The following is a 15,608-nucleotide window of genomic DNA, read 5'->3' as shown; positions in this document are numbered from 1 at the left end:
ACGCATTTTTTACACCACATGGAAAAAAACAACAAAACTAAAAAAAACACAATTTTTTTCAATTGGCCAATTCGTTCGATTTACCAAGGTAAAGAATATATTTTTTCTTTTATTTTTTATCTTAAAAATTACAAAAATATAAATATTTGCTTGCTAAGGTTTTTATTAGATATAAATAATTTATATGTTGATATAAAATAGGGAATTTTCAATTGGAATAAGATCTTGCTACATGCATTCTTATAATACGTATCGATAGTTGAGTACACAAACCAAGCTCTATTCAGTGAAGGATAATCAACAAATTTCATAAGCATCCAATGGCACTATTCCCAGCAAAAAAAGAACTTCGAAAGAAACGAAAAAAGTAGAATTTACTCCATGGAAACACTGAAAAAGACGTAAAGAAGTTATGATTTCATTTAGTGCTACTTTTAAAGTGGTGATAAATGTTATTCTTTTGGAAGTACTTCGTTTTATTTTTGCTGGGATCATAGCTGGTATTGAAAAGCAAGAAATCAAGAAAGAAAACTCCATTGAAAGATCTTTTAAAAATACGAATAACAATGTTTTTAAAACTTACTGAATAGGACTTGTCACGATTGCTTACTAAGCTAATGATATTTTTAAATATTTTTATAATTTGTGCTTTTTTACTGAATAATATCAAACTCTAATTCCTTAATATAATCCATTGAAAATCCCCAAATACATAGTTCTTAAAGATTGTGCATTTATGTCATGTTTTATGGTGAGAGGATTCATTGTACATATGTATGTATTTATATAAAGACTAGTTTGGTGCTTTTAAAATTTCTTCTAAAATGACTGAATTTTATCTTGCTAAACTACATAAATGAATTCAGTTCGAGAAAATTGTGTACTTAAAGTATAATATAATTTAAACTTAAAAATAACGAAAAAAATATTTTTTGGTAATTTTGAGATAAAGCGAGCAAGAATTCTGCTCGCATGCTTATGTGTTTCAATCTTAAACTTTTAGCTATTTTTTACAATAGCAATATTTACGCAGTTCCGGATTACGTTCATAAATACAATTAGCCTGTGAACCATAAATATTAACACGAGATATTTGTGATAGTTTAGTGTGCATTGTTAGTTTATCTAAATTGTAAGCTACACTAGCCTCAAATAGTGAATCGCCCGGCGATACTAAAATTTGCAGTTGATAATAAACTTCAGCTGAACGTGAACTACCAGTTAAGTCGGATAAATAGCCATCCATGTCTAAATTGTGCTTAAATGACAACAGCTCCTGACGAGGCTTCAGTAGTAAAGCCCAATTGATGCGTTTCAAGTGTAAAGGTTCACAGTATTGACGAAATGTTTCCGTGGCATTATTTATTACATTTAATATACTGGCGGCCGCTTTCAATAGAATACCCATGTCCGAGCTTACATTAAGCTGTTGCCAATTGAGACAGGTACACCAATGTGGTTCTATATAAGCATCTGCACAAGAACGATTATGTGGTAAGGGCGTAAAAAGTGATATGGCACGGTGTCTAGCTAAATCGGAAACTTCAATCTTTGGTGTGGTTTCTAAAACAGTTGTTTCTTCCGCCAATGTTTCGTATGATGTTAGCTCATTGGAAGTGGCTGTAGGTTTAATATGTTGTAGTTCTGTAATTATAAAAAGATTTTTATTAAAACTCATACTTTTAGAATGATTTAATGTAGTTTACCTAAAATATGTACAAGTGTTGCATGTATATCGAATGGTGTCGTCAATCTTTCACTATTCTTAACAAAATTTGCATATTCCTGAGGAAAACGCTTCTTAAATGATTCCGGAAAAGCAAAACTGAAAAATGGTAAACGTTCCTCCTGTTTGCCTTGTAAAGTTTCGCGTATTTCGGTAAATCTAAAGGAGAAATCAATTAAGTGATGAAAAATGGGGTCTAAACTTCATTAGACTATATAAACTGTATATATTAATGATCAAAACATAGTCTATAACTATAGTTTAAAGTATTATCTACAGATCTGTCTACAGATTTATATATATCCAATTCGACATATCAGTCTATATTCAAAACTGTAGATCAGTCTACAATTAGGACTATAATTTTATATACTTGATCATAGATCAATTTTCAAAACTAAAAAACAATGTGACCTGTGTTAATACTATATAATAAAAACCAACCTGATACCATGATCCGACATAAATATTAAAATAGTATTATCTAATAGTTGTTTTGCTTTCAATGTTTCCAACCAGGACACAACATCTTCATCAGCTGATTCAATTAGATTTATAGAATCGTGCGATAGTCCACCATGAAAACTAAAAACAAATCGGGGAGTATCGCTATATTTTGCCATAAACTACAAAACAAAAACTCAATAAAAATCAATTCAAATGTATTAACAAAACAAATATTACATTCTTGGTATATTCCATCATGGTTAAGTGTGTAGCTTCATGATTGATACAATGTTCCTTACTGGAACTTAAAATATTTTCAGCCTCTTGATAATAAGTACGCAAATAATGATGAACTGGTTGTTTTTCGAAACCCGTCAAACGATAGGTAAACGTACCCACCGAAGGTATATCCTCATTGAATGAGGTAACATAGCCGTGTTTTTCGTAATCTTTCCAAATCATGGGATACGCTTGATCTACTGGCAGGGCATTACTCATGCGTTTTCGGGTTTCAGGCATTTCCAGTTCTGTGTAACCGGTTAAAATGGGTGTTAATGCTTGTGGTGTACCATCGCCAACAATATTGTAACCTTTTAGAACAACAGCATTAAGTTCTTCCGTTAGATATTTATAGGTTTTGGGTAGTTTGCGTATAAAAGAGTTACGACTGAGGGAATCAAAACCAAACATTAGAATATTAAAGTAGGCAGGCAATTCTGAGGGAGGATCCAACACATTTAAGGGGTTAACATTATTATTCACAGGTGGTGGTACTGGTTTGTGTATTAAAGTATTTTCAACCCCATCTCGCATACCATAAGCCATACCAAACCAACTGCCATAAAATGGAAACAAAATGTCAATATAGTTAAAATCTTTTTAATCCTAAAATTCCTATATACTTTACCTTAAACCATTTTCAGCTGTACACAGTACTTTAACGAAATCGGAAGCTTGTAGTATATAAGGTTCTTTGGTTTTTGCCGATTTTCCGTAACGTGCTTTAAAATCATTTTTACGTATTATATCCGTAAATGTACAAGTTATCTCACCATTTGTTGCTATTGCTTCAGGTTTAACGAAACATATAGATTTCTAAAAAGAAAATTTAATTTGAAATATATTCCCGGGCTATTAAATAAAAACTACTTACTTCGCACATTACCCAATCATCATTTGGGTTCCCACAGTCAATTTTGTCTACCGAATGGAAAAATTTCATCAATTCAGGATTATCGATTGGTAGCTCAGGTAAACGGCATTCAACTTGGTTCATTATAGACCGTATAGAACGTTCCATTATTTGTCTACGAAATAAAATTTAAACATTTTGTTTTTTTTTAATACACCGAACTTTTTGTGTCGGTCTACACAGGAAACTTATAATTTTGTGTGTGAGAGAAAGAGACAATAATATCTATCACAAAAAATTCATTCTAAAATTGCCGCGAAAATACGGTAACATTAAAATAAACTTAATAAAGGTAAAGTAAACTAGATTTGAAATTTTGTCGTGCAAACTGTGTTTTAATTTTTGCAACAACAAATGTAAATGTAAAAGGTAATTATTTAAATTGCTAAAGAAGAGTTCTGTGAAAATTTTCATTTTACAAAATTTGTTATTTTAGAAATAATGGATTAACATGGTATATCCGCTTTTTAGTTTCATTGCCAATTTTATTATGAACCTGGGGAATCGTAATAAAAAAGGAAAATTTTAATGCTGTTTTGTACAATTAGAATATTCCATTTGCCAACCCTGATACAAGCCGATGTTAAATAAACAGCGGCGGCGGATCGACCATAATTGGACTGCTACAGCCGCGATATGCTATAAAATAACGGGCGGCGGCCAAAATATCGAATCAATCAAAGCTGAGAATGTAATATAGGAATATTGAGAATGTTATATATCTATTATATTATCTGTTAGAACAGATAAGATGATAATTTTTAGACAATATGATCACTATTACAGTTGCCTCCAATGTTTTTTACAATTTTAATACATGAAAACAATTTTTTTACACATTCTGAAACATAAAGAGAGATATAACAGGGTTTCAAAAGTTAACAACATCAGAATACACTAATTTCGCCCATAACTAAAGTTAAGATGAAATCATACAGATAATAGATTAGATTTTCATTATTACAAGTATATTTAAAGCTGAAAGTGTCCGATTACATACACTTGGAATTTTTGTAAAAATGTGAAGGAAAAATAATTTGAATTTAATTTTTCATATGAAAATGATTTAATTAAAGGCTAAAAGTATGCTACGTTTTTTGTACAACAAAAATTTATGTTCTAATAATGAAAATATTTAGGTTCTTATTCATAAACATTCCTCAAAGGTTAATAAGACAATACGATGCAAGTTGTATTAATGAATTTAGCACAATCCAACAAATTACCGTTTGAATTAAACAATTGTCGCTTAAGAAAAACAAAATATTGGCTGCGGCGCGGCTTGTCAAAATTTGGCCGGCGATCAGCTGCCGCCGTTTTGAACCGAATCGGCTTGTATCTCTGGCTGTACGTGTTTATTATTAATTATAGTAATTTATTAAGTGAATTGATTATTTTTTTTTAATTATATACAAAACATAAACGAATTTATAAAATAACGAATAAATTTGTATCCAGAAATAGTTTTAATCTCGCACTAATAATGTCAGATAAAGAATAAACGAAAAGACAGAAGTGCGGATGGATGGTCTGCCAATCAGAGAGTTGTGCATAGTACAATTGTTTTAGCAATTGCAAACAATATTACATGAAATTAGTGCATAATGTGTATATTATATGATTGTTAAATGTTAATGTAGAAAAAAACTTGTGAAAAGTATTTTGTAGTTGTATTAATTTAATTTTTCGCAAATTGGGTTTCGGTATGTCTCAGCCTTCTTATGGAACATCATCTAATAGTAGTTTAAGTAGTGGTGTTAAACAACAACAGCAGCAACATATCACACAATCTCAGACAAGAGTACAAAACATCGATATGCTGTCCTATAATAACGGCAATAATAATGCTAATAACGGCAGCATTACCGTCGTTGCGGAAAGTGGCGGCAATACATTTGCCATTAGTAATAATGCGTCGACATTGGATCAAACTACCTCCATATCGAATCAAAACATAAGTACTGGTGCAATACCCAAAGAAAAATCAGCAAAAAACACCAAACAGCAACAGCCGCGAAAACCACCACCAACTATAGACACTTTTTGGCCCAACATACTTCAGGAGGTGCAAACTGCAGTTGTCGATTCGAAGCATCAGTCTTTACCATTAGCTCGGATTAAAAAGATCATGAAACTGGATGAAAATGCTAAAATGATAGCGGCAGAAGCACCAACACTTTTCGCCAAAGCATGTGAGTTTTTCATTCAAGAATTGACAATGAGAGCTTGGATACACACCGATGAAAGTAAACGACGTACCCTGCAAAGGTCCGACATTGCTCAAGCCATAGCTAACTATGACCAATTTGATTTTCTAATTGATATTGTGCCAAGAGAAGACATCAAACCACCAAATCATAGAAGACATAACAATGAGAGCGCGTCTTCGGCCAATAATAGTAGTAGCAGTAGTAATAATAATGCAATATCAAGCAACAACTCACCAGCGCCCATGCCAACGGCGACAATGACAACAGTGACTGGTGAGATATTAAATGTATCAGGTCTGCCAATGGAAACTGCAACAGCGACTGCTTTGCCGACAACGGGCTCTATTACAGGAAATATCAATCAGACGCAGCCCACGCAAATGATAACGACCGCCACTGCAACAACAAATCAAGCCACACCACAGTTACAAATTATACAGCAAGCAACTCATCCTCAACAGCATCTGCAATATTTTATCACACTGCCAGGACAACAAACAGGCCAGGCTCAACTAGTACATCAATTACAACTGCAGCAGCAACAACAACATCTAAACAATGGCTTAGCTGCTGGCACACCACTGACGGCGGCAAGCTTAAATTTAGTGGCCCAACAACCTCAACAGCTTATTCTAACTGCAGCTAATCCCGCAACCGCCCAGGCAGCGAATGTAATGCAACATCAACAGCAAACTGCTCTGTTGCAAAATATAGCTCAGCATCAACAACAGCAGCAGCAAGTGCAGCAACAACATCATCCGCAGCAAGTGCAGCTGCTACAACAAGTTATGTTAACACCCAGTGGCGAGTTAACTAATATGCCAGTAAGTAACAATTTCCACTCAGTGATTTTTTAAAATTTAAATTTATTTTGCATTATTACAGATTGCCATAAATGCCAATCAATTAAATTTGTTGCGCCTGCAAATGCAGCAACAGCAACAACATCAACAGCAACAACACCATCAACAACAAGTTATAATACCAACACATTTATTAACAGCTCAACAATTACTACAACTTCAAGCTCAGGCTCAAAATCAAGCGCAGGCTAATACTGCTGCAGCTACAACAGCGCATATAGTTCATCATCCGGCTCATATAACCCAACAACAACAGCAGCAGCACCAAAACCAACAACAAAATCAGCACCATTCTCAAACCACCACACCAACAAATAACATTTATATTAATTCAAACACAGTAGCAACAAATCAGGCTACAGCTAACGCTGCTGCAGCCTCAATGGTGTCTACCGATCGAAACATGGGCAGTACATTTCGAAACAATTGCTAGCCTCAGAAAAATATCCAAGGCAACTGTTACTTGACAAATGCCGAGGATTTTCTAAACTTAGTGTAAATTATATTTATTTCTACATGTCGTCATTTCATTTTAAACCGACTTTAATTTAAATGTATGTAATTTTAGTCCTTAATTATAATTAAAAATATGTATTGTAATTTTTCTTTCTTTGTTTAAATATTTCCATGTATTTCCTTAAACCAGATAAACATAGCTTATATGTTTGTACAATAATATTTAGTATTAGTATTAAGAATATTTTAATTTTCCAATAAGAAAAGAGAAAAATAAAAAATAAGTTAATATTTGATAACAAAACAAAAATTAATTTATAGAGTTCTTAAGATAAAAATGTATGTATGATATTCGCTCATGATCAGAACGATCTTCATGTATAAAGTTTAAACAAATAAATTTTAATTTGTTAATAAAAAAAAATATTGTATACAATTACTTTTTAAAGTTTTTCTTATTTCATTATTTTCTAGAATCGAAAAATTAAACAAGCTTACAGGTGGATAAGAAAGTTTAGAATTTTAGAAACGTTTTTATAATAAGTTTTAGTTTGTTTTGTAAATTTTTAAAATTGGTAAAAGAGTGAATGCAAAACTTTGTATATCTCTTTTAAAGAACTAGTCCACTAATGACACTTGAAATAAACTTACTCTACTCTTCATATGTAGTTGTATATCTGAATATGTAAATGATATAATTACTGCTTCTAACTAAATGAATGAATTATGAATTAATATATTGAACTAGTTTGCTTTTCCTAAGATCAAAACAACGATATATTATACATTTTTATGTACATAATTATAATGTGCATTAAGGTATAAAGAATTGCCTATATTCTGCCAATAGCCAGTCTTTAGGAAAACACTTTCCCATTATTTCTGAATACTCTTTCAATAACAGAGAAATATAAAATAATTTTCTTTGTATTTCGGATTTGTTATTTGTAAGTTTAAAAAGTTATTACCCTAATGTTCATACATACCTATATCGTGTGTTTTAAAGTGTAAATACATTTAAAAAAATTCTCCCGAAGGGACAAAGGCTGAGTTTTAGTCACCATTTACCTACCTAAAAAAGTGTTCTTACTCACAAAATCATTGTTTTAACAAAACAGTTTCGAATGTATTTTTCAGTTAATTATGAAGATAAAAGAATTTTTTTTATGGAGCTCTAGAGTCCATGTTGCTAGTTTTTATCTTTGCGATTTGATTTTTGGAATAATGATTGGAATTTAACAAATTTCATTCTAAGATAAAAGATCATATTTGGACGACATTAAAATACTTTAAAATTGAGATGGTACTTCAATTTTTTGATGTTTTTAACATTTTTAACAGAAAAGTATGTTTTCACCAAAAATAGTAGATATTTTTTAAAATATATAAAATAACTGATAGGGTTTAGTTCTGTCAATATTTTGCAAAACTATTTTCAAAATCACCAATATTAAGTTAAGACACTTTTGAAATAAACCACCTTAATGTATTTATTTCCCTTTGTGATTGCTATCACAAGTAAATAAATTTATTATACATCTAAACATACATACAATATACCCATTATATTAATAGTATGTATTTTGTACAAAAATTATAATACAAAAACAACTTTCAATACAATTTAAAATATCAACACTTACATTTGACTCTGCCTGTCCAGATCTTCCGTACTCCTGGTAAAGTACAAGACACCGGCACCGCAAAATAAAACAAGAATTACTAATTTGATATAGTGACGGCGTAATCTTCTCATTATTATAATGGGCGTGCAGTGCAACCACAACAATTTATTTAAACAAAATGAAATGGATAAAAAAGAAATATTCACTTGTTTGGTATTTTAGCTATTAATTACTTGTTTTTCCTATAAAAACTGTCTTTGTTTTTTGCTGTTCTTCACTAATTTTGCCACAGAGTGGCCAAGTTGTTTATTGACATCAATTATTTCGTAAGGACATTAAGGACTTTTAATGATATTATAAACATTTAATTCGTTTTATTTAAAATTATTTTATTAACATTTTCATTTAATAAAAAGGGGTTTAATTATATTATAAACCTTTTATTAAGAGTTTAATACTTATATTTTTATAAAATAATTTATTGAACATATTAAAATAAATTCAATTGGCAGCTCTCTCTCTCTTTGCATCCCTTTGCAAACATACAAAAATTAAAGGGTGGTCGCATTGAAAAATAATATAAACTTTTTAAGTATTTTGTTTTGTTAAGTAATATCCTACTGTCAAAGTGTATTAAAAAATTGACAATTATGTGATACAACACAAAGAAAATAAAATTTTTATATCACATTTTATTCTATATGTAAAGAAATTTAAAGAAATATGAAAAATGTAAACAAACATACAAACAGTGTGGCCATACTCGCAAAATTTAACAAATTGTGCAGATTAATATGATATAAACAATAAAACATACTAAGTATAATGTGGAAAATTACAATTGGTTGTGATACAAAATACAATAGCAATCAATTTAATTTTTCCATAAGAAATTTTATTAAACATTAAAATTAATTTAACAGACAAATTTTATGCAATTTAAAATTTGTTTACTATGGCAAGTTTTTTCCTTTCTTTTTGTTTTTTATGCGAATAAGAAGAAGAATGAAAATTGGTTATATAGCAATAACATAGAAGAGAAACTCTGCTAAAACTATTGTAAAAATTCGGAAAAATTTACCTTTCGACTTTTTGTAATTTATAAAAGGTTTTACTTATACTAAACGTTTTTAATTTGCAAAGAGTTTTCAATAAATATTTTTTAATTATCGACATTTATATTCATTTATATTAATATGCAAAACCCCACTCTCTTGTGTTATTTTTAGCTTATTCGAGTTTCTCTTCTAGGTATTTGTCACTCTATGCAAATTTAGACGCTCCAAGCGCAAAGATAAACACACAAAGTAATTGACAATTGAACACATTTTAAACGGAATTTACACAACTAAAATGGAAGATGATGGAATACCTGTAACTAACAATTTCTTAAAAGATCCACTTTGCTTGGGGTAAGTAATAATTGTCAAATCTACTAATATAGAAACAAAACATTGTCCTGATTGAAAACAAAAACTCCTATAGAGATCTCATAAGTAGCGGAGCGAGTTTTGAAATAAATACAAACTTCGATGAGGGATTTACCAATGATATATACGATGAACTTAATATAGGTTCTGATGAAGAACAAGATGATGGCAAAAATGCATTTGATCGCAACGAATTGGTGTCACCTTGGACCGAACCGTTTGAAGACTTAAAACCGCGCATGCAAAAATTAAACGAACACGTGTGGAAAAAGATAACAAAAGTTGGCTTGGAACAAGAACCGGTAGTTCCGAATAATGCCAGAGTTTGCATACGTTACAACGCTTACTGGGAAGGTGAAGGCGCACCTTTTGATTCGAGTTTTCTGCGTGGCTCATCCTACAGTTTTTATACGGGGCGCAATGAGGTTTTGGAAGGCCTGGAAGTAGCTGTACGCACTATGCATAAGGGAGAACATGCACAATTTGTCATTTCCTATCACTTGCTATTTCGTGAAATGGGTTGTCCGCCACGCGTTAAACCCAAGGCTGATGGTCTTTTCATAATAGAATTGGTATCTTATAATTTGGTAGGCGATATCGATGCCGATCAACAAATAGCCGAACAAGATCGTAACAAGTTTACAGTAGTGATTGATAAGGTAAAGGAAATTCATTTGAAAGGTTTGGATTTCTTTAGCCAGGGAACATATCGTAATGCCTGTAGAGCCTTTGAAAAAGCAGTAGATATTTTAAAATTTTGTCGTTTGGCCAATGATCAGGAAGAGAAAGAACAAAGCTCATTTTTAATAAAGCTTTATACAAATCTAGCTGTTTGTTATAATAAGATTAATGCTCCTGGCAAAACTTGTTTAATGTGCAAAGAAATCCGCGAGTTAACCCATAACAAACCATCTTGTAAAGCACTGTTTCAAGAGGGTAGAGCCTATCTAATGTTGGGAGAATATGAAAAAGCTCGGCATCTTTTAGTGAAGGCCCAACACTTGGAACCGCAAAATCTTGATATTGGTAAAGAACTAAAGATCTTAGATGAACGTTATAAACGCTATAAGGAAAACGAACGTAAAATTTGGACAAAGGCCATGGGCATTATAAAAACTGTTCAAAAGACGGATGATGCTAATGCCAATAATGGTGATGCAGCCATTTTTACATTAAAAGAGGAAATGATGAAATTAATGCGAGAATTTAAAGAAGATGAAGAACAAAATAATTTAAAATTACCGGCTGGTCTAACTAATAAAGAAATAGAAACCGTTGATGAGTTGGCGAAGCAATTAGACTTAAAGTTGTCACTAAATCCTTTGGATAACAGTAGTTATACGGTAACTAAAAAGAAATAAGTAGAAAAATGGTGCGTGTTTCATTTTTTTATTTTAAAAATATTCATTTTATTATTTTTTCTAATAAAAAAACATTTGCGTTTACAAGGAAAACCTGCATATTTTTAAGATATGCATAAACAAAATATATTTTCAAGTACTAGAGTTTAACATTTTTTTTTTATATAAATAACGTTTTAAAAATTTGATATTTTGAAATGCAATTTATTATCCAGAATAGCCACACATTCCCCAGTTTATATATTGGATTAATAAAATTTTTTTGTTATATTTTTATAAGCTTTTTTATTTTTTAATTTTATGGCAAGAAACTATTAGCGTAGTTTTCTTAAATCATTTCACTATTTTTCTTTGTTTTAGTTAGAAAATATTCAAATACAACAAAAAGTAAATACAAAATACCAACGACTATAAAATAAAATCCATAAACGGTAAATTGCTCTTTGGGCTGTAAAGCAAAACCGTTATCAGAGATTACCACCAACGTTAAAATCGTCTGAAAAATAAGAGCAAACATTGTATTTATACCGAAAACTAAACCAAAACTATCATCTTCCAAATAACGAGCCACCTCAGCACTAAAAAATAAATTAATATAAAATTTAAAATAATTAAAAGTATAACTTTATATTACATACCCGGCCACTGTAATAGTAAAAGCATATAAGGCTCCAAATAGTATATAACCTGTATAGGAAATAAAGATATTTTCAGTCCAGCAGCTTAGTAATAAAGCACCACCTTCTAGAGCAGATAAAACGGCTAAAACTACAAAACCAGTATAAGACTTTAAGAGTCTAAATTGAACATAACCGGCTGCTAAGGCAAACAAAGCACTTAAGGCGGTGGATAAAGCATCCACAGCACCATTCCAAATTAACTAAAAGCAAGGTTTTTATAAAAATATTATTATATTCTAACATTTACAAATAAATATGTACGTACTTACATCGGGATTGCTTTCAATATCTTTCCATAATAACTGAACATAAGTTAATACTTGTAAATAGCCACATAAACCCAGCGCGTACCAAAAGGACCATTGTAAAACCTTTATATTTGTATAGGCATTTCTAAAGTGAGACCATAGCAATTTTATAGGTTTAACCATAACAAGTTTATCTGTTTGGTTATTATTTTTATAATGACTTTCTAATTCTGCGGTAGTAGCTGGATTTTTATCATCATTAGATTTTTGATGAAAATATAAACTTCTATTAACCTTGGGTAATGTAAAAGCCCATAATGTAGCTATAATTTGTGCTGTAATTTACATATTTAATATAAACTAACTAAATATTAATAAGTAAAATCACACCTACTTGCCAACGATATATAATTAAGTTCACGATAATCCATAACATTAAATGTTAATAATATTTGTGACAATATAGCGGCCACTAGTTTGCCGGCAAATATTGCTGCTCTAGTGTGTGAGGTTACTTTGGGATAATGTTTTTTATCTACTTTGGCATAAATATACGTATAATAAGCCACTTCTGCCGCCATATATGTGCCATAGAAAAATTCCACCGCCATTAAAGCCTCTAGAGAGGTAGTCCACAATAACATGCTCCATATTATAATGCCCATAACACCAATTGTTATTATTAAAGGTTTATAACTAAAATGCATTTTATGCTAAAGTAATTGTTTCATTGAAGTACTAAGAAACTTACAGTAAAAAGTCGGTAATCAAAAACACTACTACCAATTGTGCTAAATAGGAATAAGTGCCCATGGGATATACTTGACGGTTTAACTAGGATTATTATGAATTGCACAAAAAACATTGTTAACTTTGTAATATTTAACTTAAATCATAATTTACCTGTTCCTCTGTTATATTGCGCCATGGTCCTGCCAAAAATTCTGTTAAATACGATTCTGATGGACGTATTTCCCGCACAAAACCAAAAACACACAATAGACAGGAAATCTTAAGCCAACCCATTAGATATCCTTTACTTTTCTTTGCAACAAATGAATTAATTAAAACCACTTTTAATTGCAAATCCAATAACAATGAAAAACTATTGTGTGTTATAATTGAGCACCTAATTATAGCATTGTAATCAATCAACTACTAAAAAGTTATAAACCGAAATTTGTATTCTTAGCACCACACACAAACACTAGCCCACATTGAACAGATTTCATTTGTTGTATTTTAGACTTTATCTAATCGTATCGCTAAATGGACTAACACATTTAAAAACAAAATATAAACAACTTTTTCTTTATAAACCAAATAAAAACATATATTCTTAATATTTTCTAAAATATTTCTTTTAGCATTTATTTACAAAGTTTTAAACAAAAGATGTCTTTACCAATTAACTAATCATTATTAACTTATCACAAAAATAACAATAATAATTTATCTATTCTTGTTCTATACTAAGATCACTGTTGCTTTTCTTCGTTCTTTTTGACATAAAATATTCAAATAAAACGAAAATAAAATATAAAATACCAACGACAATAAAATAAAAAGCATAAACTGTAAATTGGCCTTTAGGGGATAATGCAAAGCCAGATTCAGATATCACCACCAATGTTAAGATAGTCTGGAAAATCAAAGCGACAGTAGTATTAATGCCAAATACTAAACCAAAACTATCCTCTTCTAAATAGCGGGCCACCTCAGCACTAAAAAAAATTAAATTAAAATCCGTGTAATATAAAACACAATGCCCATTAAAAATGCTTACCCTGCTACTGTAATAGTAAAAGCATATAATGCTCCAAATATAATGTAACCAGCATAAGAAACAAAAATATTGTCTGTCCAGCAGCATAATAATATGGCTCCACCTTCCAGGGCCGATAGAATAGCTAATACCACCAGACTAGCACGAGACTTTAAACGACCACCATGTATATAACCAGCACCTAAGGCAAACAAAGCCGCCAAGGCGGTAAATATGGCATCTACAGCTCCATTCCAAGCAATCTAAAAAAAAATAATATACAAAAATTACTGCTTTACCATATATTATTAATTTATTAAATTATAACTACATCTGGATTAGGTTTTATATCCTTCCACAGCAACTGTACATATGATATCACCTGTAAATAGCCACATAAACCCACTGCATACCAAATGGACCATTGTAAAACTTTAATATTTGTATAAGCATTACTAAAGTGTGACCATAGCAATTTTGTTGGTGAAGCCAAGAGTAATTTATCCGATTTCTCATCGTCGGCATTACAATTTTCTATAGACTGCGAAGGTGGGGTGATTTCGTTGGATTTTTCACTTACATAAGGCTTACGATGAAAATATAAACTTCTATCTACTTTGGGCAAAACGAATGCCCATAATGCTGCTATAATTTGTGCTAAAAAAAAAACAATTATTAAACTAGAAATTTAAACAAAAATTAAATACTGCCTTTTTTGACCTACTTGCTAAAGTTATATAATTAAGATCACGATAGTCCATAACATTAAAAGTTAATAATAATTGTGACGATATACTAGCCACCAGTTTGCCCGCAAACATGGCCGCCCTTGTGTGTGAGGTTACTTTGGGATAATGTTTTTTATCGACTTTAGCATAAATATAAGTGTAATATGCTACTTCAGCTGCCATATAAGTACCATAGAAAAATTCCAGAGTCATTAAAGCCTCCAGTGAGGTAGTCCATAGTAACATACTCCATATTATAATACCCATTACACCCATTGTTATTATCAAAGGTTTATAACTGCAATTTTTCAAGCATAAACATTTTCAAGTATAAGTTAGACATTGGGTAAACAGTTTTATAGGTTTTTGTTTTAGATAAGATTGAAAGCTTACAGTAAAAAATCTGTTATCAGGAATACCACAACCAATTGTGCTAAATATGAATAAGTACCCATAGGATAGACTTGACGATTCAGCTGAGAGTATCATAAATTCATAAAATAAAACAAACAGATAATAAATTAGATAACGGCAATGGAAAAAAATATATAATTAGCAAAATTTGGTAATGAAGAATTAGAAATTTTAAGAACTATTAATAAGATTTCGACAAAGAAAAATTTGTTACTGAAGAATTAGAAATTTTAAGAACTATTAATAAGATTTCGACAAAGAAACAACTGTTTATATGAGATGTTTTATTTTGAAGCTAAAAACAAATTTCTTTTAAACAAAAATATAGTTTATAATTAAAAAATAACATTTTTGACTATCTATCTATCTATCTATCTATCTATCTATCTATCTATCTATCTATCTATCTATCTATCTATCTATCTATCTATCTATCTATGTATCTATGTATCTATGTATCTAT

The 15,608-nt window shown here is 30.7% G+C and overlaps 5 protein-coding genes across 6 annotated transcripts in view; 2 read left to right on the top strand and 3 right to left on the bottom strand.

The window, feature by feature from the left end:
• Window positions 1–145: 145 nt before the first annotated feature.
• On the bottom strand, window positions 146–8,672 carry LOC111680202. Its single transcript, XM_023441835.2, has 7 exons — window positions 8,538–8,672; window positions 3,327–3,480; window positions 3,081–3,268; window positions 2,411–3,008; window positions 2,171–2,352; window positions 1,707–1,885; window positions 146–1,644 (listed from the first exon to the last, which is right to left on the bottom strand). Exons 1-7 carry the CDS (start codon window positions 8,648–8,650, stop codon window positions 1,004–1,006), a joined length of 2,055 nt encoding a protein of 684 aa, XP_023297603.2. The 5' UTR covers window positions 8,651–8,672; the 3' UTR covers window positions 146–1,003.
• Window positions 4,571–7,333, top strand: LOC111680203 (nuclear transcription factor Y subunit gamma). Its single transcript, XM_023441836.2, has 2 exons — window positions 4,571–6,399; window positions 6,461–7,333. Exons 1-2 carry the CDS (start codon window positions 5,071–5,073, stop codon window positions 6,869–6,871), a joined length of 1,740 nt encoding a protein of 579 aa, XP_023297604.2. The 5' UTR covers window positions 4,571–5,070; the 3' UTR covers window positions 6,872–7,333.
• Window positions 8,673–8,720: 48 nt separating the features above from the next.
• LOC111680204 (inactive peptidyl-prolyl cis-trans isomerase shutdown-like) lies at window positions 8,721–11,582 on the top strand. 2 transcript variants are annotated; one of them, XM_046950521.1, is made up of 3 exons: window positions 8,721–8,845; window positions 9,749–9,931; window positions 10,005–11,582. In XM_046950521.1, the coding sequence occupies exons 2-3, from the start codon at window positions 9,873–9,875 to the stop codon at window positions 11,308–11,310; spliced, it is 1,365 nt and encodes a 454-aa protein (XP_046806477.1). In that variant the 5' UTR covers window positions 8,721–8,845; window positions 9,749–9,872; the 3' UTR covers window positions 11,311–11,582. The 2 variants fall into 2 exon arrangements, with proteins under 2 accessions (XP_046806477.1, XP_023297605.2); XM_023441837.2 differs by having other exon boundaries at window positions 8,724–8,845; window positions 9,771–9,931.
• LOC111680195 (thiamine transporter 2-like) lies at window positions 11,538–13,443 on the bottom strand. Its single transcript, XM_023441826.2, has 6 exons — window positions 13,142–13,443; window positions 12,990–13,072; window positions 12,633–12,934; window positions 12,260–12,573; window positions 11,949–12,190; window positions 11,538–11,888 (listed from the first exon to the last, which is right to left on the bottom strand). Exons 1-6 carry the CDS (start codon window positions 13,262–13,264, stop codon window positions 11,639–11,641), a joined length of 1,314 nt encoding a protein of 437 aa, XP_023297594.2. The 5' UTR covers window positions 13,265–13,443; the 3' UTR covers window positions 11,538–11,638.
• Window positions 13,444–13,574: 131 nt separating this feature from the next.
• LOC111680205 (thiamine transporter 1-like) overlaps window positions 13,575–15,608 on the bottom strand; it is a 3,419-nt gene continuing 1,385 nt past the window's right edge. The window contains exons 3-7 of the mRNA XM_023441838.2: window positions 15,125–15,207; window positions 14,728–15,029; window positions 14,335–14,660; window positions 14,025–14,266; window positions 13,575–13,962 (exon numbers count right to left, since the gene is read on the bottom strand). Of these exons, the coding sequence (XP_023297606.2) occupies window positions 13,695–13,962; window positions 14,025–14,266; window positions 14,335–14,660; window positions 14,728–15,029; window positions 15,125–15,207 (1,221 nt within the window). The 3' untranslated portion in view covers window positions 13,575–13,694. The remainder of the gene's footprint in view (window positions 13,963–14,024; window positions 14,267–14,334; window positions 14,661–14,727; window positions 15,030–15,124; window positions 15,208–15,608) is intronic.

The sequence above is a fragment of the Lucilia cuprina genome, chromosome 4 (assembly GCF_022045245.1).
Source record: "Lucilia cuprina isolate Lc7/37 chromosome 4, ASM2204524v1, whole genome shotgun sequence".
Lineage (NCBI taxonomy): Eukaryota > Metazoa > Arthropoda > Insecta > Diptera > Calliphoridae > Lucilia > Lucilia cuprina.
The sequence above is the reverse complement of the archived record's forward strand: the minus strand, read 5'-3'. Positions and strand labels throughout refer to the sequence as shown.

Excerpts from the sequence above, each read along its gene's own strand:
- LOC111680203 (XM_023441836.2), top strand. The coding sequence starts at position 5,071 with ATGTCTCAGCCTTCTTATGGAACATCATCTAATAGTAGTTTAAGTAGT. Across the intron at positions 6,400-6,460 it reads GCGAGTTAACTAATATGCCA|ATTGCCATAAATGCCAATCA; the intron begins GTAAGTAACAAT and ends GCATTATTACAG.
- LOC111680202 (XM_023441835.2), bottom strand. The coding sequence starts at position 8,650 with ATGAGAAGATTACGCCGTCACTATATCAAATTAGTAATTCTTGTTTTA. Across the intron at positions 3,481-8,537 it reads CTGGACAGGCAGAGTCAAAT|ACAAATAATGGAACGTTCTA; the intron begins GTAAGTGTTGAT and ends TTTATTTCGTAG. Across the intron at positions 1,886-2,170 it reads ATGTCGGATCATGGTATCAG|ATTTACCGAAATACGCGAAA; the intron begins GTTGGTTTTTAT and ends TTTCTCCTTTAG.
- LOC111680204 (XM_046950521.1), top strand. The coding sequence starts at position 9,873 with ATGGAAGATGATGGAATACCTGTAACTAACAATTTCTTAAAAGATCCA. Across the intron at positions 9,932-10,004 it reads AAAGATCCACTTTGCTTGGG|AGATCTCATAAGTAGCGGAG; the intron begins GTAAGTAATAAT and ends AAACTCCTATAG.
- LOC111680195 (XM_023441826.2), bottom strand. The coding sequence starts at position 13,264 with ATGGGTTGGCTTAAGATTTCCTGTCTATTGTGTGTTTTTGGTTTTGTG. Across the intron at positions 13,073-13,141 it reads GCAATATAACAGAGGAACAG|TTAAACCGTCAAGTATATCC; the intron begins GTAAATTATGAT and ends TAATAATCCTAG. Across the intron at positions 12,574-12,632 it reads TAATTATATATCGTTGGCAA|CACAAATTATAGCTACATTA; the intron begins GTAGGTGTGATT and ends TGTAAATTACAG.